Source organism: Diceros bicornis, chromosome 10 (assembly GCF_020826845.1).
Source record: "Diceros bicornis minor isolate mBicDic1 chromosome 10, mDicBic1.mat.cur, whole genome shotgun sequence".
NCBI lineage: Eukaryota > Metazoa > Chordata > Mammalia > Perissodactyla > Rhinocerotidae > Diceros > Diceros bicornis.
In genome coordinates this window covers 50174110-50201447 of record NC_080749.1, presented here as the reverse complement: position 1 = coordinate 50201447, position 27338 = coordinate 50174110, and the positions used below count along the sequence as shown (strand labels likewise).

General features: G+C 42.3%; 1 protein-coding gene across 2 annotated transcripts in view; it reads right to left on the bottom strand.

The window, feature by feature from the left end:
* The window catches only part of CERS6 (ceramide synthase 6), a 309352-nt gene extending 295205 nt beyond the window's left edge, over positions 1-14147 (bottom strand). Inside the window, exon 1 of one of the 2 annotated variants that reach the window (XM_058549178.1) lies at positions 13856-14147. In XM_058549178.1, coding sequence (XP_058405161.1) covers positions 13856-14025 — 170 coding nt within the window. In that variant the 5' untranslated portion in view covers positions 14026-14147. The remainder of the gene's footprint in view (positions 1-13855) is intronic. The other variant, XM_058549179.1, reaches the window with a different exon arrangement.
* Between the last annotated feature and the right edge of the window lie 13191 nt (positions 14148-27338).

Here is a 27338-nt window from a genome sequence, read left to right as displayed (position 1 = left end):
AACCGGTGACTAGTTGCCCTCTGCCCGACCGTGTATGGCTTACTCTGCACCAAGGTGTGGACAGACAAGGTGTGGCAGCGGGGTGAGGGACACGGCCCAGGTACTGACATTGGCAAGCCGGTCTGCCTGCTCAGAGACCGTAGCTACAGCCTGCCTCTGAGGGAGGCGGTATCACAGCACCGGAATTTCCTAACAGTTCCCTCCTTCAACTCCAAGATATCGTTTGCTGCGATGTTTATTTCAGGAGCCCAGTTCCTTCACATAGACCACAGGTACCTCACACTAGCAAAAGTAAGCCTCACACATTGTAACACTCAACAAAACCATGAACAGAAAATACATACACTGAAAACCACTTGACTGCGGGAACACTCCTTAGAAATAACTGCTGGTTAACCACCACCACCTGTATATCTATTTTCGTTTGCTCCCCAGTCCCTTTACAATTCTGCAAGCAGCCATTTAAGTGTGGGTGCTCAACATGCACTGGGGTGAAAGTGGGATGAAAACAAAACGGGGTGTATGGTCTCAGTAACACAGGAGAAACATGCTCAGGAGGAACTACCCTGGCCCTGGGTATCTGCAGAATGAGTTCTGCCCTCAGGAGCTCCAACCCACACTTAATGGGGAGCCCTTCAACCACCTTTAAGAAAAGCCATGAAATGTAGTACGTTGACAGTGGGGCAGGCAACACATCTCCATCACCAGGGCAGCTTCTTTCCACAAGCACCCTCATTCACCTTAAGGAGAGGCAGAGCTGTTTTTATTGCAAAAACACCCCTGGCTGGTGACCAGACCAATGCGGGTTTAAAAGGGCAATCAGGTGGGGTGACCAACTGTTCCAGCTTTTCCTGGACTGAGGCGTTTCCTGGGACAGTCCCAGATAAACCGGGGCCAGTTGGTCCCTCTACCGTGGCACTTCACAGCACTGTTCCACAGCAGCCAGGCTCTGCCAGGACCTGCTAGGTGGCACAGGACAAGTCACTTCATCTCTATGGGATTCAGAGCCTTAATATACATAACGGGAGGTGGAGACTTTTATCTCTGCCAGTATTTCTCGAAGTGTGGTATTCAGAACATCTGTGCCCTAAAACAGCATCTGGCAGTGGTGTTCCCAGAGGTGGGGGGAGGGGGTGGTGGAAGAAGCAGTGCGCCCTGGTGAGAGGGGGTATTTTCTCACTCTATCAATTCTGTGTTTAGAATTGGCTTCACACAGTGCTAACAAAAAGCAGATCAAGTTTTAGTCAATTTTGTTTTTTTTTTAATCTACAGGTAATATGCCCCTTCATTGCATGCGCCTAGGGCAGACTCTCTCACCAGCACCCCCTACTTTGGTACACCACTGGTGGTTCTGACACATGATAGACTCACATATTTTGAATGAATGAGTTTTCAATTTCCTTCCTAAGTAGAAAGTCTGTGGCTCTGCTAAACTAGTACTGAATTAAAATAGAGGCAGTTTTTGGTAATTTGTCATTCTACAGCACTGTGGTTTCACCTTTGCCTTACTTTCTCATTTAAAAGACAACTCACCACCAGTGTCAGATGCCCTCTATTGATGCCTAAAAAAATTAAAAGACTTATTAAATTATTTACATGGCAAACTACTTACAAATTATACTTAAGCTGTGCAGAGCTGGAAAAGCGCCTATAGGGGCCGGCCCCGTGGCATAGTGGTTAAGTTCTCATGCTCCACTTCGTCGGCCTGGGGTTTGCGGGTTCAGATCCCAGGCTCGGACTAACACACTGCTCATCAAGCCATGCTGTGGCGGTGTCTCGCACACAAATAGAGAAGATTGGCACAGATGTTAGCTCAGGACCAATCTTCCTCACCAAAAAAAAAAGAAAGAAAGAAAAGTGCCTATAGTTTTTGAAGGCAGGTGCAAATCGCTTCTGAACTAATTTGGTAAGGCTAGCTTAGCCACATTCACACCAACGGAAGTTCAAATTTGGGGTTGTAGATTTGTTTCTCTTAAGGAAAAACGTACATATATTATTTTCAGCTAACTTTGAATGTCTGCATCATCATAAATATGATCCCAAGGACGCCAGATTGAATTTCTTGTTTCTTAAGGATCAAATTAAGACAATCCACTAGGCTTAAAATTCTGAAAAATCAATAAATGTCAGTCTCAAGGCTTTCCTTTTTCTGGGAGGCTCATATTAGAAAAAATATTTCTGAGCTATACAATCTCAGCAAAGTACACTTCATGAGCGTGAGGTGGACAGGGCCCAAATGTTCAGTAAGCTGCTAGGGTTGTTTTCTGCCAACTACAAGTGGAAGAATAAGAATTTTCCTTGGACGGGAAAAAAAGAGAGAGACAGAGACAGAAGAGGCGAAAGATAATAAGGCAAGTAAAACTCAAATGACTACACCGGCAGTCCCAACCAGAGAAACGCAGGAATGGGGTCTATCCTACATGTTCATAACATAAGGGTAATGCCAGTAAAGGGTTTCAGAAATCAAAGGGTAAAGTCTCATTTCTGGAAATCGGGGTTCCAACAAACACTCATAATGTGTGTGTGTGTCCTGAATAAACCTGAAGAGCAAGTAATCACTACCTGCATGAACTAGACATTGCCCTAAATACATGCATGCATTATCTCATTTAATCCTCACAACAACCCAAGAGTTTACAATGAAAACTGAGCATGGAGAGATTAAGTAATTTGCTCCTAGATCTGTAGCTAGTTAGCCGCATGACCAGAATTCAGCCCATGTCTTAATATAAATGGCAAATTTGACATCTGCCATTACCAGTGACTGAATACCCAATCAATTTTCCCTTGAGACTACATGCAGTAAAAAAAGGACGATAAGGGCCTGATGGGGCGGTGGGAGACAGATTGGGATATTTGCATAAGGCATTCCCCCACTGAAAGGCAGCTTCCTGAGAAAACTCCACCCAGTGGAAGACCATCTTCCTGGGCTCTCTCCAAAGGCACAGCCTCTGGAGAAAGCTTCAGGCTCTAAGTGGTATACAGCTGCCCATCCTTTGTCTAAAATCCCACCATTAGAAACAGTTTTCTGCCATCAAACACAAACAAGTCTCCGGCCTACAACCCACATCACTATTAACAGTTGAGGGAAAAAGGCTTAGAAGCATTCTCCTCCCTAAATAGGCATAGTGCTAAAAAGACTGGGGCTTCAAGGCCTGTCTAAAACTCTAAATATTTACTCTTCAACAGAACAAGTAAATCCTCCAGTTCCATGATCAAATATATAAACAGGTCCTACTGTCTCCACAAGCTGGACCTTCTCCCTGCCCCTCCACACACACACCCCCAACACATTCAATCACATTAAATCACAGAACATCATTTCTCAAGTAGGTGCTAAAAACCGTACTACGGTGTCAATTATGTTTTACACAATATGTATCTTTAAGAATCAGTTTTTATTGAGTCCTCCTTTTTTGTGTGTGAGGAAGATCAGCCCTGAGCTAACATCCATGCCAATCCTCCTCTTTTTTTGCTGAGGAAGACTGGCCCTGGGCTAACATCTCTGCCAATCTTCCTCCACTTTTTTATATGAGATGCCACCACAGCATGGCTTGACAAGCGGTGCATCAGCGCAGGCCCTGGATCCGAACCCGGGCCGCCAGCAGCGGAGCGCACGCACTTGACCGCTACGCCATGGGGCCGGCCCCTATTGAGTCCTCTTTAGATACATTTTTGCAGACAGTCTTCCAATATCAGACAGTAGGCATATCCCCCATTTTACAACTGAGGACACCAAATTTCAGAGAGTATGCTGTCTACTACTATATAGCTGATAAAGGGCAAGGTCTGGATTTAAACCCAGGTTCTAAAGAACTTCTGATATCCCATCCACTTTCCTTTCAATTCTAGTTAGGAATATACGTTTATAATTAATTGCAACAATGTACAAAACAGTAACATAATTTAAATGCATTGTCACCCTTGAGTCTACCCAAAGATACACACACCCACTGACACACAAAGCCCTATATTCCCTTAATCTCCATAATACCTAAGTGACTGACTGCCCCGTTCTCAATTTCCCTTCACTCAAGCTATTGTGTCCAAAACTGCCACTCTGCTTAAACCACCAAGTCATTTTATTCTGCTTTGAAATGGTGATCTATTAAGACAAGATCTACAAAGCCACTTAGACTAGCTGGCAGCTTTTACTCCGATACTTGCCAAACCGTGTCCCTGGACCAGATTTTAGATGGTTTTCTCTATCCCCTCCCCCACTCAACTCTGTGCTGTTCCTCTGCTCTCAAGACTTCCCTGTGTTTTTAAAGGATCTGTACCGACAATAATGAGAAGGAAGGAAGGGAAGGAGAGAAAGACAAAGAGGGAGAGAAAGAAAGGGAGAGACAGAGAGAGGGAAGGAGGGAGGGGGAGGGAGAAGGAGAGAAAGAATCCCAACTACAGCTTCAGGATAGCAACAATAGCTGTGTAACCTGAAAACCTCAAAGATGAGATGTGACATTTATGTTGACACCAGCAAATCACAAACAAATGTTATTCACAGGTCACTGTGTGAAAAAGCTTACCTAGTAAAGGAATGCATTCTTCCTGCAATGAGAAACCATTTGTGTACCTCCAACCCCACCCCTGCCAAAAACAACCCTCACAATCCAATTCTAAGGTAATAATAGCAAAAGTAGGAATGGGAAGCAGAAATCGGTAAGAGAAGTCCATTTTGAAGGCTGGTAGTGAGGAAAAGAAAGTTCTTAAAAAACAAAACTGCCCCAAATACTCTCATGAATGAATTATGGAAAGCAGTGTTTTGTACAATGATCACACATTAGTATAAACTTTGAAAATTACTTTTCAATAATATGTACCTGCCAATGCTTGCAATCGATTGCCTTATAATATGCAGCATTTGAGTAAAATCATGTTCAGATTTTCAAGAGTTTAAATCATTTGCTTACAAAGTGAGTATAAAATTAAACTGAAAGATAGGGAGGAGGGTCAGATCTGATCTTCCACAGCAAAAGCTTCCATAGGATCAATCTGTGGCCTAGGCCACTGCCTTACTGGAATTTTTATCCTATCATCCTGATTTGTTTTAAATGGATTGTGTACACACTAGGATGCCTTTACTTTAATCCTAGGGATCCTCTGAAACTACTCAGGGTGCTTTTCTAAAGACACTGAGCTCTCCTTTTCTGTAATGCCAATTCACTATTATTAAACTGCCATATTAACAAACGGACTTCAAGGACGTTGTTTGGTTGAAGTGCCTTCCTAAAAGGCCCAGGGTGCTTAAGTGCTCTCTGGACTTGAACCTTGCTTCCATCACCCCTCACCTCCCACCCACCCAGGCCAGATGATTCTGGAGCAAAGAGAGGCTCTCCTAGACCTCAAGGGGATTAAGCAGTTTAAAACAAACAAACAAAAACCAGAGCTCGATGGAACTGAGATCAAGAGGATTGCGATGTTTGTTGCTAACTAGAAAACTGTCAAGCCTAGAAAATGAAACCAGTTATTTCTAGTAAGTGACTTTTTTTTTTTTTGGTCAGTGAATCTTTATTATTATTTTTAGTTGTGGTAAAACAGACAACATAAAATTTACCATCTTAAACATTTTTAAGTGTACAGTTGGGTGGCATTAAGTACATTCCCTTGTGCAACCGTTACCACCATCCATCTCCAGAACTCTTTTCATCTTGCAAAACTGAAACTCTGTACCCATGAAATAACCCCCCATTTCCTTCTCCCCCCAGCCCCTGGCAACCATCATTCTAGTTTCTGTCTCTATGAATTTGACTACACAAGTACCTCATATAAGTGCAATCACAATATTTATCTTTTTGTGACTGTCTTATTTCACTTAGCATGTTGTCCTCAAGGATTTTTCACGTTGTAACGTGTGTCAGAATTCCTTCCTTTTTAAAGCTGAATAATATTCTATTGTATGTATATACTACATTTCATTTATCCATTCACCTGACCATGGACACTTGGGTTGCTTCCACTTTTTTCCTGTTGTGAATAATGTTGCTATGAACCTAAGCATACAAATATCTCTTTCAGACTTGGTTTTCAATTCTTTTAGGGATAAACCAGAAGTGGAATTGCTGGATCATATGGTAATTCAATTTTTAATTTTGAGGGGAATCTCTATACTGTTTTCCATAGCAGCTGCACCAATTTACATTCCCACCAACAGCGCACAGAGTTCCAATTTCTCTACATCCTCACCAACATTTGTTATTTTCTTTTTTTTTTATAGCAGCCATCTTAATGTGTGTGAGGTGGTATCTCATTGTCGTTATGCTTTGCATTTCCCTAATAATTAGTCTAATACGTTGCTTTAACCAAAAGTTCAGAGAGACAATATAAAGGAATTTAGGCTCTATCTCTGAGTTTTCTTTCATAAAAACCCATCATTCTTAATCCCTCAAACTTCCTCCCAGCCCTTTCTCTGCCTCATTCTCCACAATAAAGTCAGGATATTATACTTCATCTTCTTGAATGCATCTATTCCACTATGCGCAATCTGAGAAGCTTCTTCCCTGATGATGACTTAGGTTGTGGGGGACAGGCAGGAAGCAGAAATAAATAAATGAGTACAAACATGTGACCAGAGAAACAGACCAAGATAAGACCATTCTGCATTTATGCATTCTGCATAAAAAAAAAATTTCAAAGGCCACCACCTTCGAACCAAAAAGTTGGAGGCTCAACCCAATAGGAAAATATACATGAATTCACAGAAAGTGAAATACAAATGATCAATAAATATTTGAAATAGGTTCATCATGAACAATATAAAAACATACATTACAACAGTAACATTTTTGTCAACTTTCAAAGCAAAAATTTCCTCAAATGATAATAATCTGTAGGCTGATAAGGAAGTGCAAACTGATATAATATTTTTGGACACCATTTTGGCAATTTGTATCTATCAGGAACACGAAAATATTCATCCTTTTGAGCTTAGAAATGCCACTTCCAGGAAACACTCTTAGGAAATCATCAGGAATTGAAACATTTATATACACAAACTGGAAACAGCCTAAATGTCCAACAACAATATGGACTGGTTAACGGAATTACGGTATCTCCATGTTGTGGAATTATGTAGTCATTGAAAATATTTTTGACTAAGTTTAATTATATGGAAAATGTTTAGATTATACCATCAAATAGCAAAAACCTGCAAATGAAACCATATATATACAGTATGATCTCATTATATTTAAAATAGGAGATCACCAAAATTATTAGGAGATAAAGAAATCTGGTTCCAAATGCCTACCTTGCTATTTTAAGCTGTGTAAAGTTAGGTGCATTTTCTAAATTCTCTAATTTCTAAAATCATTAGTGTTATCTGTAAAATACTGGGGAAATTAATATCTACCTCACAGGGCTTGGGAGAAGATTAAATGAAGTTAACCACGTAAAGTAATAAACTCATATTAGGAAATAAATATTAGTTGTTACTATTACTTTCAAAATTAAAATAAAAACGTTATTCATTAAAAACTGCAGTTATTCGGGGGGCCACCCCAGTGGCATAGTGGCTAAGTTCGCACACTCCACTTCGGCGGCCCAGAGTTCGCAGGTTTGAATCCCGGGCGCAGACTGACACATCGCTTGTCAAGCCATGCTGTGGTGGCATCCCACATACAAAAAGTAGAGGAAGATGGGCACAATGTTAGCTCAGAACCAATCTTCTTCGGCAAAAAGAGAAAGATTGGCAATGGATGTTAGCTCAGGGCCAATCTTCCTCACCAAAAAAAAAAAAAAACTGCAGTTATTTGCAATAGTCAAACAAAAACAAAACAAATGGTGAGCTCCGAGTCACAGCTTCAGGTGTCCTGGTCTGTTATCCACAGCAGTACTAATAAGCCCCCCCAAAAAGACGTTGTGAGCATCACCATTTTGTGTTCAATCATGCCATAGCACAGATATTTGGAGAAGTCAATGAAGATTACAGTGGCAGGAAAGAGTGACAACAAAAGAGCTTACAAAATCATATTTTTTAAAAAGGGGAAGGGGAGATACCAAAGAATAAAACCTTAGGAATAAAGATTCTCAGAGCATCACTAATACAGTAGGCTCCTTGTGCTACAAGTGGCAATCTCGTTTACCTCTTACTTTTACAAATAAAAAGAAAGAAAAAATAGCTCCCTAAAAACATTAAGTGACACAACTAGTTATTAGCAAACAAAATCTGGAGGTTTAGTATCCTGACTCAAAAGTGTTTAAGAAATGAACTAATCAAATGAAGATGGGAAGAAAAAAACAATAAAATTTTAAGAGTTATGGCTTTGTATGAAATAGATGACCGATGGCTTTAGAAAATCCAGTTTTGCCTGGTGATGGAAGAAGGAATGTAAGAGCATATAATAAATATTTAAAATATTCCAGGCACAACATGGACCTAGACTCTAGTGTTCATCCACAGTGTTATTAGGCGAGTAAAACAGGTGAAGAAAGCCTGAGAGACGCAGTGATCTCTTATAAAGCCAGGGGACTGGTTTAGGACGGAAGAAATCCACCTGAAACTCCATTTTCTTTCCACTTTCACCTGCCCTTTCCCATCACAAAAGAGAAACCACTTCTGAAATACTTTACAAACTGGAATGCAGGAGAAAAAAGAATCTAACCTTGTCCCTAGAGAACTCAGATCCTTTCAACAGAAAAGTCATAAATGAACTAAGGGTGTTAATTTCATTAATCCTGGATGACACTGAATCATTTGTGACAATTTAAAGTTATCTCACTCCCTTCCCCACCATTCTAAGGCACTGCCCATTAAGAGTAATGTTATGCCTTTTATCCCTAAATCAACCTATTACAAATAGCTAAACTCCTCCACCCTGTAAATGCAAACCCTTTCTTTTGGAAGATGAGAAAGCTGTTCTCAAGTTCTGCAAAAGACATCATCACTTTGATTTTAGGTTGTTTTCCAACAAAACATCCATTGTAATCCAATTTTCCTATCCCAGTCAGAAATTGTAGGAGGCAACCTATTTGTGTTTGACCCCAACCCCTGCCTCTTAAACCAGTCTGGCAAAGCAGGTATCCATAGTTTTAACCTGAATCACACCATTACTTAACAAGTGAAACAAGTACACTTATAGAGTTAAATATCCAGGACTGATGGCATGAGAAAAACCGTGTTTGTATGCAAGTTGTTCTCACATACTATGTCTTGGTTCGTCCAAGTTGCTATAATAAATACCATTAGGCTGGGTGACTTATAAAGAACAGAAATTTATTTCTCACAGTTCTGGAGACTAGAAAGTCCAAGATCAAGGCTCCAGCAGATTTTGTGTCTGGTGAGGACAATCTTCTTGGCACAGACGGCCATCTTTTTACTGTGTCCTCACATGATGGAAGGGGTGAAGGAGCTCTCTGGGACTTTTTTTTAGAAGGGCACTGATCCCATTCACACAGGCTCCAGCCTCATGACCTAATCACTTCCCCAAGTCCCCACCTTCTAATCCCATCATCTTGGCCGTTAGGATTGCAACTTTTGAATTTTGGGGGGACATAAACATTCAGTCCATTGCACACTCTTTTAAAATATATCCAATGATATCAGTCTCTTCATTACAAGGCACCTTATAGGAACATCCTTCAGTAATGAAACTCACCTGGCACTCCACTTTTTCCTGACAGTCATTCACTGACACCTCTCCTCTCCCCTCTAACCGTCAGGAATACATTCTCATTCATTTTTTCTCTCGCTCTCTGCCCTCTCCTAAAAGGCCTCACCCAAGGATGCTGGCAAGGCAAAAATATTAAGTAAACCCACAGGAAAAAGCCCATTGGCCAGACATTCCCTCTGACACAGCTGAGACACTGCTGTGCCTTGAAAATTTGGGGGCAGCAGGTCATTATTTGGCTGAATGAACCAGGCAAGACTGGTGTCAGCCTCCTGAGGAATGACAGTTCTCAGTTCATAGCTTGGCACTTTGAGAGCCAACCTGACAGGCATGAGCTTCTCATTTCTTATCTAGCCATCACAAGAGGTGCTGGGTCTGCTCTGGGATCCATCTAAAAAAGGTCTGAGGAAAGAGAGCAATGGCTTTCTCTGTAGAATCTTCTTTATTGGTTATTCTGAAATACTGTAGCTTTTTGGAGCACAAATGATAATAGCTCAAATGATTCTTTTAACTGAAATCATAATTGAAAAATACAAAAAACAAAACTATTGGCTAGAATATTTGTGTGAAAAAAATCCCTTTATTCTCAGACCACTTATTTCTACCTCCAAAAAAATGACGTTTAGTCTGCTTTAACATTTCATGAGATAATAATCAGTAACTTTCAAACATATAGAGGACCTACAAGAATCAGATCATTGGGAGGCTGAAAGCAACCTTAGATTACAAAGGCCATTTGCTTCACTGCATAGATGAGAAAATAAGGCAGAGATAAATTAGGTAGCTGCCCCAGTTTGTGGTAAGTTTGACTAGAATTTGAACATTCTGATTCTCAATCAATACTTTCTGTATCTCTCGCCTAGACCCACAAGGAAGAAAATACATTAACATTACCTTTTATAACAATAACTCAAAGAATTTTTATTCCCAAACGGAAATTCAGCAGAACTTTAATTCCACATTTATGAATACCATAGCAACACACATTTTTGAAAAGATGAATTTGGGAGAAGCATGTATTATAATTCCAGAGAATGGCTTACTGAGCCTAAACAAGCATTAAATCAAGAAAATCCATCAAACAGATGATAATGCTACATTATTAAGTAATATTTTGTTCCTTGTCATCAAGCCAACAACATAATATAATGGTATACACTACAATTTTCATTCTAGGAGCTTTTTTTTTTTAACAACAGATATTTTACTCTGTCAATCAAACAATATCTACAGTGGCCCTTTAGGTCCCCACCCAGAGCAAAGCGTAGTATAATGACTATGCCAAGAACAACCAAGCTTTGAGCTATTCACCGACTCAGCCAAAAGTCACTGAATTTAGGCTGCTCCATTTTTAAGCAACCACGCTGGGTGGCCATATTGTTGTCCATATGGTACTATAACATGGCATTGTGCTGGCCACCAACTCCTCCACTGTTGACACCTCAACAGTGGGGGTGAAAGCAAAAAGATGGGACTGTTCAATCAGGCAAAGCCCAATTCAGTCAACTCTTTAGTGCTTCTCTTTATAGAGAGAAATATGTAAGACTGAGGAGAAGGCATTCAAATTCACAATTTTAGCCTCAACATGGGCGTTACAGATTCCATTTAAGGGAAATAAAGATCTTGGATAATGAGTATTTCATAGAAATGTTCTCAGCTTTGAAATAAATGACAATACAAGCATAAAAGGAATATAATACTGAGGAAGTCATTCCTATTACAAAAGCATTTCATTTTACAAAGGGATTCACAACAGGCTTCTTTAAATCATGTTATACATTATAGAATAATGAAAAGAAAAAGATTTATGCACATGTTAGAAGGGTACTGAAAGTGATTCGTACCAGTGATAACCATACTGGCTGGCTCAATTATATTGATTTAGGCCCTTGATGAATGCTACTGAGATGAAGACCACAGGTTGGCCGCCAGAATGTGTCATTTAGGTTTCAGAAGAGGAGAAACATGCAGAACTTGTCATTCTGGATACAACTATACACTTGGATTTTCAGAGAATGAAGAGAGTCTGAATGGTTCAAGACAGAGCTGTCACTAGTATAGGAAGAAACAAAGTAGACACCTTTCCAAAAGTCAGTAGCATCCTGTGGTGTATGCCATACTGGATTATTATCCTGAATATTAATCATAAACTTTCACTCTCCATACAGGCCATTAAATCACTTCTACTTGCATCGATAGCCTGAAAAAAACTGACCAACTCTCTACATATTAATACGAGGACATTTGCTGTGATTGATGGTTGAAAGCAGCTTTGTGTAAACTCTAAGTCAAGTCACGGGATTATGCAAAGGAAGAAAAAATGTTCAGGAAGAGGAAAAATGAACTTCCAGTTTTCAACTATTACATTAGTTTTCTGTTTCTGTTTTGTTTTTAAAGGCACAGAGAGTCTAAGTATGAAACTACGTCCGTTCTCTAATAAATTTATTTTTTTCTAACCTAATGAGCAGTCTGGAATTAGCGTAGAGAAGAAGAATGTCAGGAAAATGCAGGTTTCCACATACAGGTCATTAGCTGACATGCTTTTGTTTTCTAATACATAAGACTGCACATCTCTTTCAAATGCATTAGCTAGCTAAAGGTGAGCACATCCAGAATTGATCAGCCAGAACTGATCAGATGTAATTAGGCAACTGATGTAGTGTATGTAGTCTTTACTATGTGCCAACACAGTCAACCTGCTACTTCCTGAGAGACTTTCTTTGGAAAGAATGCAAGTTAGATACGAGTTCCTATTTTCCGTAAGTAAACATTTGCTTTAGAAGCAACTCTAAACCTGCAAAAACGTCCACTTTTTCACAGCAAGTTTCAAGGCTGGATAGGATCAATGACGTATCTGTGCTGGATTCCATTCATTTTAAAATAGGTCTTTAAATCTGATCCTTTGTGCATGTCAATCTCTGCATATGAACTGCTGTCTTAGTTCTCAAGCAACAATATCGTCCATTGAAAAATACACCTTCCTTAAACAAAAGATACTTTCTGTTCCCATGGAGCTTTGTCTGTTGCCATTTCCAGCAACAAATGACACAAAAGACAAATTCTGTCATCTTCAATAGTGGTTTTAGACAAACAGAAACAGCAAACAAAATAAGAGAGCAAAAGCTTAAGAAACAAAATCAAGGTGAATTGGGGGCAGGGGAAGAGAGGTGGAGAGGAAGTGAGAAATGGCATCTAAACTCTACTCTGTGATCTAAGAAATTCAGCTTGTACTGATGAATGGGGCGAGGAGAGGCGAGGTTTTCGGTTGAGAAAAAGACAGAAGTGTGTGCTGCTCTCCCGGTCTTGTTTCAATAGCACCCGGAGAACGCATGGCAGGCAAGATCTAGTTTCGTGACTCAGACTGATTCAATGAGAGTACACAAGTTTGTTCGTGACACAATGGAGCTAGCCAACTAAATCGGGGAATTAGACAAATAATAATACAATTCTTTAAAAAAAAAAATTTAATGCGTTCTGGTACCAAAATAAGTTTATGGTTATTCATAGGAAACATCTATCAATTTAATATCACCATTTTGCAGGCTGTGCACCCGTCCTGTCATATACTCTTTTAAAGAAACCGCTAACGGCCTGGAATGCTGGAAACCTACAAACTATTGTCACCCATTTCCCAGGACTGTGAGCCTGATACTCAGTGTTCCTGATGGACACCAAATAGCGGCCAGGTGCCAAGGAGTCCCTGGCGAATTCTCCTGAAGCACCGTTCCGACAATCCGTGTGCCGGAGTGAAAGGACTGGCAGTGTGCGCGGTTCCTCCGCCCTCCGGGCCGCGCGTCCGGAACGTTCCTGGCTGTCAGGTAGGAGGCGGCGAGCCTCGGCGGGGAAGCCCTGCCTGGCAGCGCGGCGTGCCCGCGCGCTGGAGAGCCGAGAGCCCCGCGGAGTGCCGCTCGTCCGGCGGCCGGCCTTCGCTCACCTTTGTTCGCCTGCCCCCGCCGCGAGGAGGAGGGAGCGGGCCAAGGAGGAGTGCAGGGGGCGACCCCAACGCCCCGCGGCCCCTCCCGGGCGCCCCGGAGGAAATCCACAGGCAAGCCAGACTCTCTCTGGCTACCAGAACGGCAGCCCGGCTAAGGGGTCAGCAACCCCTGCCCGAACACAAAGGTTGGGAGGCGTGAGCGCGAGCGCTGGGGGAGCGGGTGCGTGCGCCACAGAGCACGCGAGTGTGCGTGTGCGCGCGAGTGTGTGAGTGTGTGTGTGTAGGGGGAGGGGAGGAGCGCTCCAGCCCTTCTTACCTCTCGAAGATGAGCCGTACCATGAAGATGCAGAAGGCCAGGGGAAAGGCGAGATAGAGGTCCTCAGCCTGCGGGAAGGTGGCTTCCTCCGTGTTCTTCAGGTCCGCCCAGGTGACATTGTGGGGGAGCCAAAACCTCTCGTTCCAGAACCAGGCTAAGATCCCTGCCATCTTGCTTTGTCCACTCCTGTCCTGGGCTCCCGCGGCGAGCCGAGCTCTCCGCCGCGCAGGGCGCCCGGGGATGCGCGCGCGGCTGGCCCGAGCGTGTGCCGGCGCCGGCGCCTCCTCCGCGGCCGCTGCTCTCGAAGGCTCGCGGCGAGCCCCGCTTCTCTCCTCCCTCTGGCCGCGTTGGGGAAAGGGGCCGCCTAGCCCGTCACATGGCAGCCCGGGCCGCTCTCCCTGATTGGCTCGTGCTCGCGTCAAGCAGCAAGGCACACGCGGCCAGCTCGCCCACGCCCAGAGGGCAGGGCGCAGCCGCTGCGCTCTGGGCGCAGGGGCACGGCTCCGGGGGGCGCTGCCCGGCCCAGCGCTCTCCGTGCTCTCACTCTGGGCTCAGGGCAGAGACCTGGCGTCGGCCTCCCAAATCCGCCCTAGCCCCAAGGCTTGCTCGCACATGCTCAGAACGCCGGCTCCTGCCCCACTGGAGTTTCAGGGCTCTCAGTTCGCTTCCAGTGTGCCCACACGCGGTGGAGAGGGAGGTAGGGGCCGGGGCCGGTCTTCAGAACCACCCCTCCACTGAAAGAGAACAGCAAAAGGAGAAGTAGGGGGCGCAGAGAGCAGAGGAGGAAGAAGTAGGAGGGCAAGAGTCATCTGCGCCAGCACTTGGAGAGGCCGGGTGAAAATCAGGAACTGGGGCAGGATGGTGGCAAGGGCCATCTCCTTCTGCCCCATGCGGGTCTTTCCCCATCTCTGACCTTCCAGCCTCGTTATGCTACTGCTGCCACCACAGCCAGCTCTGCCAGGGAACAAGGCCCTCTATTTTGATTTTATGGGTGGTAGGAGAAATTAAGCTTCTAATTGCTGTTTGATAATGATGATGATTAAGTTGGTGATGGTAGCAACTGCAGCATTCTGTAAAACCGCCCCTCTAAACGAACTTCTCAGAAAATGCCACCAGCTAGACCACGTTTTGGCTTTGCAGATCAGTAGGGAACCTCCACTCTGCTACTTGACAGGCTCATTATTTCTGCCTTTTGAATCTGAAATCTTTAGGGCATTTGGCCTGTAAGGCCTAACCCAGGCACCTTCACTCCCACAATACGTGTCCTCATTGATAGGGGAATCAAAGGTGGATCAGTTCAGTGCCCCATGCAGACCTGGTTCCAGGGGATATTTTGTTCATTTTCCTCACAACCATTCGTTTTCTGCTGGTTCTGCCAGTAAGTCCCCCTGGACCTTTCCAAGAGGCATATAGACAGGCCCTTAACACACACTTCTTTACTCTCCCTCCTCTTCCAGCTACCACTGTCTTTTCACTCCTTCCCTTTAAAGCAAATCTCTAAGGAATTGCCTATATTTGTTGCTTCCAATTTCTCTCCCCTCCATTCTCTTTTGAACTTCTATTTGGGCATTTGCCCCTCTCTGGTGCACTGAACTGCTCAAATTGCCAATGATCTCCATGCTACTGAAGCCAAAGATCAGTTCTCAACACCTCTACAAGCAGAATTTGACCAAGTTGTTCAGTCCCTGCCTGTTGAAACACTTTCTTGTCTTGACTTCCAGAAACCACTTTCTTCTGGTTTTCCTGCTTCCTCGTGGCCACTTTTGCTAAGTCTCCTTGCTGGTGACTCCTCGTCTTCCTAACTCCTTAAAGTTGCAGTGGCCTAGGAGTCCGTCTTTTGTCTTCACTTTTCTGTCTGCGTTCATTCACTTGGTGATCTTATCCAGTCTCATGGCTTTCAATGCCATCGGTATGGCTTTCAACATCACACTGATAGCTCCCAAATTTATATCTCTAGACATGAACTCTTCCTTAAACTTCAGACTCCTAGATCCACTGTCAATTCAACAAACTCCACTTGTCTAAGAGCAATTTCCTGTCCAAAATACCAATCTTCTCCCTAAAACTTTTTCTTCCTGTCTTCTTGCTCAGGCAAAAAACCTGGAGTGATTTTTTATGCCTTCTCTCTTTCATATCTCCTTTCTAACCCATCACAAATCCTGTCAGGTCTGTCTTTAAACCAGAATCACACCGTCTCGCACCACCTCTACCATGTTGGTCCAAACAACCAACATTTCTCACCTGAGTTACCCCAGCAGCCTCCTAACTCCCAGTTTCAACTCTTGTCCCTCTATAGTCTATTCTCGGGCCAGAGTGATCCTGTTGAAATGTAAGTAGGATCACTTCTGTATTTAAAGCCCTGCTGCTTCCCTGTCCCTCCCCAAGTGGAAGCCAAAGTCATTTCAGTGTCCTAGGATATTTGGCTCCATATTAACTCTCTGACTTCCTCTACTCGCTCCTCTCTCGTCTCCCTCTCCCTTTCTCTTCTTTGGTCACACTGGCCTCCCTGCCCTTCCTGGAAAACAACCAGCGTACCTTAGGACCTTTGCACTTCCTTTTCTCTATCTCTGGAACTTCCCCCCAACCCCAAGTATCCATGTCTGTTCTTTCTATAATGTCACTGATTCAGTGAAGCCTTCTCCGGACATCCTGGTTAATCTATAACCCTCACTCCCCACCCCTGCTCTGTTTATCTAATTTTCCTGCTTTGTTTTCATCCAAAGCATTTATCACCATCTAATACAATGTATTCTTTACTTATTTCTTTATTGGTCTCCCCACGCACACACTGAAAATGTAAGCTTCAAAAATTAAAGATTTGTGTCTATCACTGTTCTAATCCTAGCACTTAAAATAGTGCCCAGCACATAGTAGGTACTCAATAAATTATTGATTTAGTGAGTCAGCATTACTCCAACCTCACAAAAATCTTCTCTAGGAGAAGAAAAATTCTGAATAAATTATTGTGTTAAATGTTTATATACTCATGTGAAGAATAGCGTGGCCATAAAGAAAGGATTGATTGATTCTGGGGTGTAGTAGGGGAGGTGTCCTTGAAGTGAGTCTTCATCAGAGAGTCGGTGTCACAATCCCCACTTGAGACAATGCAGCCAGCTGCTCAGTGTTACTGATGAGCCTCCAGGAAGATGCTGTGGCACCAACTGCGTTCTTGTAGGCCATAGAGAAGAGGTTTGTTAAGGTCTCCTTCCACCTTTTGGTGGAAGGTTACGTTATAGTGGAGCCTGGCCTTCTGGAACAGGCAGACCCCCTCCATGGCTGACCCTGGTCCCTCGAGTCACTCACGTGTATGACCTGGTAGTATCTTGCCTCCTCCCCCAGGACTTCTCTGCTATCCAGCAGGTCCTGCTGCATCCCCAAGCGTGTACAATAGGAAGTGTCGGTGAATTAATACCCTAGAGCTTGAACTTTGACCATGGGCAATGGAAGCCAGTGGATAAATTTTTATTCCATTCCCTCCCCTGCCCCTGGGACACACATAGTAGCTTCAAACAGCCTCTCTGAAGACATCCTATGATACAAAGCAATCAGCTTATTTCAAAGTCGTGATCAGCTCAGCGACTCACTCCTCTGTATTTCCTCTCTCTCTTTCTTTGTCTCACTTTCCTCTTCCCTCATTCCTGCTTCCCTGAAATTACACTTCTCTGGAACTGCTCTTTTCTCTAGAGAAGCCAAACTAAAATAGTGCTGCTCTCCTACTCATCAATGTCTAAAAGGTGGTAGGATTTCAGGAACATTTTGAAAGCTAGGTTTTGTTGGACAGTGGAAACAGAATTTACTACTTATCTGTGAATCTTGCGCAAGTCAGAACATGTTAAGGCCCTCCGTGTAAGTTGTGTACCAATAGTACCTGTCTTGCCTATGTCACCTGACTGTATTAAGGCTCACATGAGATAACATATTAGAAAAGGCCTGTAAACTCTTCACTGCTATACACATATACAGTGTAGCAAACCTCTACTCTTTTATCTGTCCAGCATATCTCCTCTAGGCAGTGGCTCCTTCCTACCACCCTCCCAATGATTACCCCAGCAATACAATAGAGAAAAATATCACTCTGTGTCTGACCACATTTTATTGGTCCAGGGATGGACCCTTGGCCCAAGATAGCTATTAAAGTCCTTCTTCAGGTATTGGGGCATGGGTGAAGGCAGTCTTTCTCTGTACACTGGACTCTAGTGTACAGAGCTCAGAAGCTGTTGGCCCCCACGTTTCATCACATGGGTAGAAAAAGCAGAAGCTGGTCTGCAACAAGAGAGAAGAATAAAGCAGACCTGTAGAATTAAGTCAGAGTAAGAGACACATTTGATCTCTAGGTTCCACATGGTACCTAGGGGCCAACTCTTTTCTCATCTTTAGGTTCCATGAAACAGATTCATATCTTCATGCTAAATTCCCCTTTCTGGTTGGGTTACTGTTATTTTAATCCAAAAGAGTCCCACTATACAAAACATTACTCTAAGAGTATGTCTTCAAAACTATGCTGACCTCAGTTTAGGTCCTGGGAAAGGCTGGTCACGGGAAAGACATCTCACACACAACACACCTTCCAAGGAGGCCGCTTTATACCTGTGCAGAAAAGACATCTAATTGTTGCCCCCAGGAAACCAAAATACAATTTATTCATCAGATATGTTTGTAGCTCAGTGAGAAAGCCAATAGTTGTCCTGTAAGTAGAAGATATAAAGAGAGAGAAAAAGTGAAAAAAGTTTTCATTCGGGGTCAGGGGTGACACTGCCTATACTGCATGTTAGGAAAGCATGCTTTGGGTCCTGAATATGAAATAACTATGAGAATACACCCTCTTTTTTCCAGGCACCTGGGGAATATCAACAAAGCTAAGCATTCTCCTTCTTAGGCATACACCCAGGTCTTAATCCTTTTCTACATGTATTTGAGTCCTCTTCTTAGATGCAAAAGAACAGCCAGAAGTTTGGTTGAATTTCCTCTATGAGTTGCATAACACAAAATTATAGTGCTTGTTCTACCAAAAGAACACAAAATCTACTTGGGGAACAGGATGTACTCACATGAAAAGCCAGATAGCAATACACACCTGCACCGTTCAAGACGGCACTGGACAGTATATGATAAGTGCCCAAAACTGCAGATAAAAAGGGCTTCCTGCTCAAAGGAGGAAGGAGACATTCTGTGTTGAAGGAGTCAAGGAAAGCCTCAAGGAAGAGGCAGAAATGGAATCAGACTTTGAAGAATGAGTAGGTTTTGAAAAGGCATGAGCAAAAGAAAAAAGTGAGGAAGATTGCTGAGGGACAATAAACAAAATGTGGCTGAGAAGCCAAATTATAAATGGCCTTTAGTATAAGGCAAAGGAGTACTCCTACTTATTTTAGTGAGAATAGTGTTTTTTGTATGATACTAGCCTATAAGTAATTCTATAGTACGATGCCTGGTACACAATACATGCTCAATTATTGTAGGTTTTCTCAAATATGCAAATAAAGTTACTTATTGCTTAAAACACAGGACAGTGCTAAAAGTAAGCATCCAATTCAAACACTCAATTCATTGACTTTAAGGGAAACTGGTTTTCACTGGGAGTAATATGGAAATATTGCCAAATTTTATTTCCACAGTCATTTCCATGAATATATAGCCTTCTTGCTGTGGTTGGCAAAACTATCTTAAATCTATACTCGTTTTTCACTGTCCAGGCAGTGGTGTCTTGGGTTTTCATTTATACAGTTTCTAGGGAGGGTGTTGGGCAAGAAGTACGCTGGATTCATCCCCCACAGTATGCAAATCACCCATATCAGTGGAGAAAACTCAGCCTCTCCCGCCATCTTAAGAAAAGGATGTGAGTGTTTAACTCACAGCGTTGGAGTTAGGCTAAGTTAAAGTGTGTAACCTGGACAGGACTTGAATATATAGTATATGCTGGAAGTTCTCCAGCAGGACTGCTGCTGCCCACACTCCCAGTCTTTCTTACAACTGTCAAGTGTTGGAGGTCTGAAGATCTTTCTCCTCCCTCCTCTACCTTGACAGTTCCTAGCTCTGGAAAACCTTTTCGGATACTGACAACCATCAATTACTCTTGTATTCCTAGCTAAACCAAATCACTGCTGGATTTTCTGTCTTCTCTTTAATAATCAAAATCTATTTAAATGTTAATTTTCCCCCTTGCAATTTTCTTTAGCCTACTAATGTTACGTCAGCATACCACTAACATTTTAAGCGTGCCAAATGTGTTGCGAAACTAACAAAGAAAAGTGAGACACAACCAGGTTATCTGACTGTGGGCTATCCAGTTAGGAATTACATTCACCTTAGTTACATGTCTATAACTTTATAGATATGTTCAACTAAGTATAGTCAGCTATGATGGCATTTTCAAAGTATGTGTGTAGAAGAATAGCATTTAGACAGTAGGGCATCTGATTTATTAGCAAGAAAGCCTGAATTCTGCTTTCCACTATGCAAAGCTTTTTATAACCAAAGAGAAACAGAGAACTCAACCAATCATCTGGCTAATTTGTGGGAAGAATAAGCAACCTAAAATATTGCTTGAAATTATTGACTTTATATCAAAAGAGAATTTCACGGCTAGAAGTGACCTTATATGCCAATGAGTACAATTCATTCTCTGTGCCCATCCAAACTATGATTAAATATCTGTGATGACAGGGAGCTCATTACTTAACAAATTGACGCATTCCATTTTGGCCCACCTTTGACTATTAGAAAATCCTTTAATGAAGACATGATCATGAGGAGCCTAGGAAAACCTCCTTAGGTTTCTCATTTGTAAAATAGGGATAGTATGTTTCACGCTGGCTAGATGGACCTAGAACTCAAGGGCAAGATTCATGTCTAGTCACATCACCTTGAACAAAACACAGTACTGTGTATTTGACTAATCACTTCTACAGACAGGCATTAGGAATACCTGAATGAAATCCCATGTCACCCAGGCATTCCTGGCCTCTGGAAACAACCACAACACTAAAAAAAGCATAACTTGCCCACAGAATGTTCAACCACTTGCCTAGTGATTATGGAAAAGTCAGTGCTTCATTCAATTTAAACATAAAAAGAGCGACCAGACATCCTTGAAAACTTTTTTAGCAGGTACGCATCATGGGAATCACTTGTCAGCCATGTAGATACGGAAAAAAATGGAAACTCTTGAAGTTTAAATCCTACAATCTTCATGAATTCTACAGAACATGAACAACCTTATAGCTTATAGCATATAGTTGCCTGAATAAAATTTAAAATGTGAAGACAAGTAGAGAACAGAAAGGCTGTGTTAGCTGTAGAAGCTAGGTGGTTAGCTAGGTGCCCTCATTAGCTAAATTTCTTCCTGCCAAGCAGTAGTTTTAGAGGGCAGGCAATTCATATTCATTCCACAGCAGGGTTAGGAGTTACCGTGAACTATAGACCTATTGAGTTGCTTGAGAAGAATTACAACTGTAACTATCAAACCCAAGATGGATGGCAAGAATGTGCCATGTCATAAACAAGTAGGGATTGCAAACTCAAATGTCTTTAGGGGCCAGACAGGTAACAAAATGAATGGAATAGGCCAGGGGAAAGAAAAAAGGGGTGGACTGGAGGTTATATAGGAGTTCAAATTCTCCCTTTCCTTCTCCGTCACCTTGTTTTGTTTTGTTTTGCGTTTTATTAAAAACAATGGATGGGCAAGTCAAACACATCTGTTGGCCAATGTTTGCAATCTTCGATTACTTCCTTGTCTTCATACCTAAAGGGCTGTATTCCTTTAGGAAGCCATCTTTTAAAAGGAATACTTTTTTTTTTGTAAAAAATGGAATTTGTCCAGAGAATAACAATCAGGATGGTGAGGGATACGGAAATCTCGAGGACACACTTAATATACATGTTAAGTGCACAAACTTTGGAGTTAAAAAATATATATAGGTTTAAGTGGCAGCTTTGCCAATAATAGCCTATTTTTCCTTAGAAAAATTACTTGACCTCTTGAAACCTCAGTTTCTTCACATGTAAAAAGGGAATAATGTTATCTACCACATGGGGTTAAAGTAAGATTTAAATGAGATAATGTAAAGGGTTTAACATTTAAATGGAGGAAGTAAGGGGGCTGGCCCGGTGGCGCAAGTGGTTAAGTGCGTGCGCTCCGCTGTGGGCAGCCTGGGGGTTTGCCAGTTCAGATCCTGGGTGCGCACCAACGCACCACTTGGCAGGCCATACTGTGGCGGCGTCCTATATAAAGTGGAGGAAGATGGGCACAGATGTTAGCCCAGGGCTAGTCTTCCTCAGCAAAAAATAAATAAATAAATGAAGGCAGTTAATATTATTATTATGTATTGTAACAATTTGGTGAATATTTCATTGTTTCAGGGAAGGAAGACCCAGACTCTGTTGAGATAATCTACCTTCAAAGCAGGCTGAGCCTTTCACGTCTGAGACTGGGAAGGCCTTTATTTCTGAGATTAGTCAAATTTGCTTTCACTAGCAGAAAAAGCAAAGACTTCAAGGGAAGGAAGGGAGAGGCAAGAATGGAGGGAGTGTTCAGAAGCCTGTGCACCCTGATGCGTGATTCTTTAGGATGTTTTTGCTGCTAAGCTGCTGTAAACATATTAGACACAAACTGCTTAAAACCAGTGATATTTTATGGAAACTCATCAAAAGACTAGATTTTGATTCAAGCAGCTTATACAAACAAAGCTGGAGGATGTAAGCTGAAGAGAATTTGAGAAATTGTGGAGGTAGATTTTAAATCTCAGGAGGTCAAGAAACTGGAATTTGAGCCAAGTGTAAAGAGCAGGTGTAGTCTTCGACGACAGCTGTAGTCCAGTCACCCTAGGAACCAGAGAAAAAAAGATTGTTGGGAGACCTGATATGTGTGTTCCAATATTGGAAGGTCTGTCAGGTAGGGGCGATTTCCCTTGATCTGGGTGGATCCAGAGGGCAGAACTTGGGACAGTTGGCTGAAATACCTATAAGGCTAATTTTATCTCCATAGAAGAAATGTGCAAAGCTGGCCAAAAATGAATCAGCAGCCTCATCCAGCAGAACCTCCTATCATGGGAAGTGTTCGGGCAGAGGTCTAGAAATGTTAGGACATGTTAGAAAAGGTATTCCTGTCTGAAACTGACTTGGAAATTAATGTCCTCTAAGTTCCTTTTAATGTTTTGGAGTTAACGTAAGGCACTATGCAGAAAAGGGCAGGGATAAAAATAGAATCTGCCTTGCCCCAAGAAGCTTCTTCAGTTGGAGGAAGACACTGGGCAATGCACTAATATTTAGGATCTCTTCAGTGCTAAATTTCTACTCTCTTCGAGGGTAGAGAGAAGAAGGAATGAAGAGAAAAAATGGAGAAGGAAAGGAAAAGGCAGGAGGTAATTACTGTTGGAAGCACATTCAAAAGTTAGAAAGAGAAATTTAAAAGTCCAAAGAAATAAATCACTTTTTGCTTCACCCTGTACCAAATCCTAAAATGTTCAAAGGGCCATATCAGAATATATTGCTGGCCACCTGCAGAATCCCATTGGAAAATAAAATCAAGGGACTTAGGCCACATGGTTATACTGGCAGTATCTATTAGTTACCAGCTTCCTTCCCTAGTACTTTGAACATTTTTCTGTGATTTTTTTTTGTTTTGGTTTGGGTTTTTTTAGTGAGGAAGACTGGGCCTGAACTAACATCTGTTGCCGATCTTCCTCTTTTTGCTTGAGGAAGATTGTCACTGAGCTAACATCTGTGGCAATCCTCCTCTATTTTGTATGTGGGGTGCTGTCACAGCATAGCTTAATGAGCAGTGCATAGGTCTGCACCTGGGATCCGAACCTGTGAACCTGAAACCTGGGGTCACCTAAGTGGAGGGCGAGAACTTAACCGGTATGCCACTGGGCTGGCCCTTCTGTGCTATTTTTAATAGTGGGAAATTAGACAACAGAAATCACTCTATTTGAGAACCTCTATACTATTTGAGAACCGATATTACGTCAAATGATTGTGTGCTTGCTTTCCCTCATTAGTTGTTAGAGTTTAAGTTTATTCATGTATGGATCCAAGGAGGAGGGTAGAATTTCCAAGGTAACCTTCCCTTGCAATAATTGCTCATCATTTAGTTTTGTCTTCAGAAGTGCATCGAAGGCAAATGTTCATGTCCAAGTCTAAAATAATCATTATTTGGCAATCATTAACATATATTAAACTCTACGTGCTCATATTTGGAAAGTACACATAATTTTAAAAGTCTTTCCCCTAAAATTAAAAAATATATAAATCTACATAATAACCAAACAGATCAGCCTTCTTTCATTGTTAAATTAAATTCATTGCAGCATAGATGCCTAGATAGGAGAATCATATTGTAAATATTCCAAGGAATTAATCGATCTCATTTAATTGAATTTAAGACCGATAAACTGTAATACCCTCTGCTGCCCCAATTGCGTGTGATATTGTAAGCAATCAGCTCCATGCGATGGATGCGTCTAGGCTGAGATGTTTCTATTTGTCTCGCATTTTTATGATCTCAAAATTCACTTAAACTTGAAAATGCAATTAAAATACAGCATAATCAGGATTTAGAAAAAAACAAGTTTTCAAAAATGTGCACAGATGTGGGTTATTAGAAGATTTAAGTACTCTGAATTTACCAGCTATATATTTTTCAGAAGGCCTCCCCAGTGGTTGCCACCGAATTGTTAACAAAATCCAGAGGCCCTGGAGGTTCCTAAATGCTTAGGAATGATTTGGCTTAAAAGATTTTTGCAGTTCTCATTTGCATTGTAAAATGGACTTCAGCTCTAAGTTTAAGGAGAAGTTTTAGAAGCTTGACATGGCAAGATGCCATGAGAATATTTTCCCTGTGGGGAACTGAAACTCAAATGTGCTAATTAAGCGTGCTTAATATTCCTCAAAATTAATTCTTTGTTACCTGCAGTGGTTTAATTATTCCCTTGTGGAAAGCTCAGAAATGCCCTGCATCTTTAAATAGCAGTGGGCCACTCGATATGGAGTAAACATCCACTTTGAAGGTATTTCTTTTACTCTTTGGTTACAGCAGTGGCCAAAGAGAGGAAGATTTTATTTATTTTTTATTTATATTTTTTTAAATTTTTTGATATTTTTGTCTCTCTTTTTGTGTGTGTGTGTGAGGAAGATCAGCCCTGAGCTAACATCCATGCCAATCCTCCTCTTTTTTTTTTTTTCCCCAAAGCCCCAGTAGATAGTTGTATGTCATGGTTGCACATCCTTCTAGTTGCTGTATGTGGGCCGCGGCCTCAGCATGGCCGGAGAAGCAGTGCGTCGGTGTGCGCCCGGGACCCGAACCAGGGCCGCCAGTAGCGGAGCGCGCGCACTTAACTGCTAAGCCACGCGGCCGGCCCAAGAGAGAAAGATTTTAGATGTCACAATAAAACAGTAAGACAGATTTTCACTGGTGGTTTGCAAAATCAGTTTTATTGATGTCGTCATCCCTCACATAAAAGAACCTTCCAGAAAAAAATCTTTGTGGCAATAAAAATGAAGGGAGGGAGAGGTTGTAATTAACACCAGGTAATTCTAACTAAGCTCCGACCACCAGGAGCAGCCAGCCAACCCTGACACTTTTCCCATTAGCAGCCTGCTCTTTCCAGAAAAGTAAAACTCAGATGTCCTCAGAGAATATTGGTTGAACTGAGAGATAACTAACCATATATAAGACCATTTATCTTAAGTAATAGACTTGAGTGTTATCCAGGTAACTATTGTTTCTCCTGGAATTCTTCTTGAATCAGGTAGCTCCATACAGCTATGGGACACAATCAAAAGCTCTAAATAGTAGGTACATGTCTTGAGCTCAAATGTGACTTCCTCTGGTAGCCAGCTCTGACCACACAATCTGAAGTTGCTGCCCAATCACTCCATCACAGCCCCCCTTTTATTGTCTTCACATCACTCAGGGCCATCTGAAATCTTGTGGGTTTACTTATTTGCTAGTTTGTCACTGTCTTCCCACCTCAGGCATATGGGCTCCGGGAGAGCAGGGCCCTGGCCGTCAGTCACAGCTCTACCTCATGCCTTGAGCTGCACTTGGCACATAGTGCTGTTCAGTAAATCATTGATAGAGGAGTGAAGTGTAGATTTTTTTAATGTCAAACGTATTCCTTTCTAATAATTGAAAAAAGATTTATTCTGGAGCCTTAGCTAGGAAAGGAGCTGGATATCCTGTGTAGGCAACCCGGAATCCATGCATTTCATCAGGATAATTGTGCGTGGATCCACAGTCACCTGCATGCACACGAACCTTCACACTGAAGCTGTCTGTTCAGGTGCGTTTGAGCAGAATCAGACAAAACGTAGTCCACGTTGAGCACTTGGCGGGACTTGCAGTGTTACCATTCTCCTGGCTGGGATGTTCCCAGCTTAATCCTCATCTGTGCTGTCTCCACCACATAAATTCTCATTTTGAGTAGATTTAACAAGTGCTCATAGACCAACCCTTAAATGCTTTGGGAACAAGAAAATGCTACAGAGCTCTTCAGGGAAGATGGGCAGCTCAGTGCACAACAGGACTAAACTGGGCCAGCTTAAGTACTGATACATAATTCATGTTAATGGGCACCAGGCTTCCAAGCTCTGCAGGTGTTTTCTTCTATGGCTGGGACCCAGGAAACAAGTAGGGGAAGCTCCTTACCTTCTCCATACCCAAGGCCGTGGGTGGTCAAGTGAAGCTCTGCTCACTTCAACTCTTTGAGGCTTCCAGTATATTAAAATAAAAAACAATAATAAAATGGTTCTACAGAATTACAAAATTGGCATTTTAGAAACTTTTCAAATTAACGTTATTAACATACACAAATACAATGCAGTATAATTGTGCCATCATAAGATAATTATAAAATCTGTTCAAGAAACAGGAATTCATACAGCACAATGGGTGGTAGAGTCTGGCACATATGCTTAAGACTTAAGGAATGTCTTCTCCCTCTAGAGATGTCAGTGGATCTCTGGAACTCTAGGTCTAACCCCATGTTGACCTACATTTGATAAGGTCAAATGCCTACGTGTGAGGCACTTTATAAACTTAGGAAGTCTAGGCCAAATGCCCTGAACAGGCCCCCACCGCTGGCCCCTGGGCCCACCTGTGTCCTGACGTACACCTGTGCTTCTGCTATTTCTCATCTCTTCTTTGCTTGGGCCACAGAACCAAGGTGTTTATCCTGCTGGCATGGTGAACAGTTTGCATAGGTGTGCATGTATGTATATCTCCTCAATTAATCTAACTTACTTAAAGATATGGATATGAGGGCTGGCCTGATGGCGTAATGGTTAAGTTTGCGTGCTCCACCTTGGCGACCCAGGGTTCACGGGTTCGATCCTGGGCATGGACCTACACATCTCTCATCAAGTCATGCTGTGGCAGCACCCCACATACAAAATAGAGGAAAATTGGCACAGATGTTAGCTCAGGGACAATCGTCCTCAAGCAAAAAGAGGAGGATTGGCAACAGATGTTAGCTCAGGGCCAATCTTA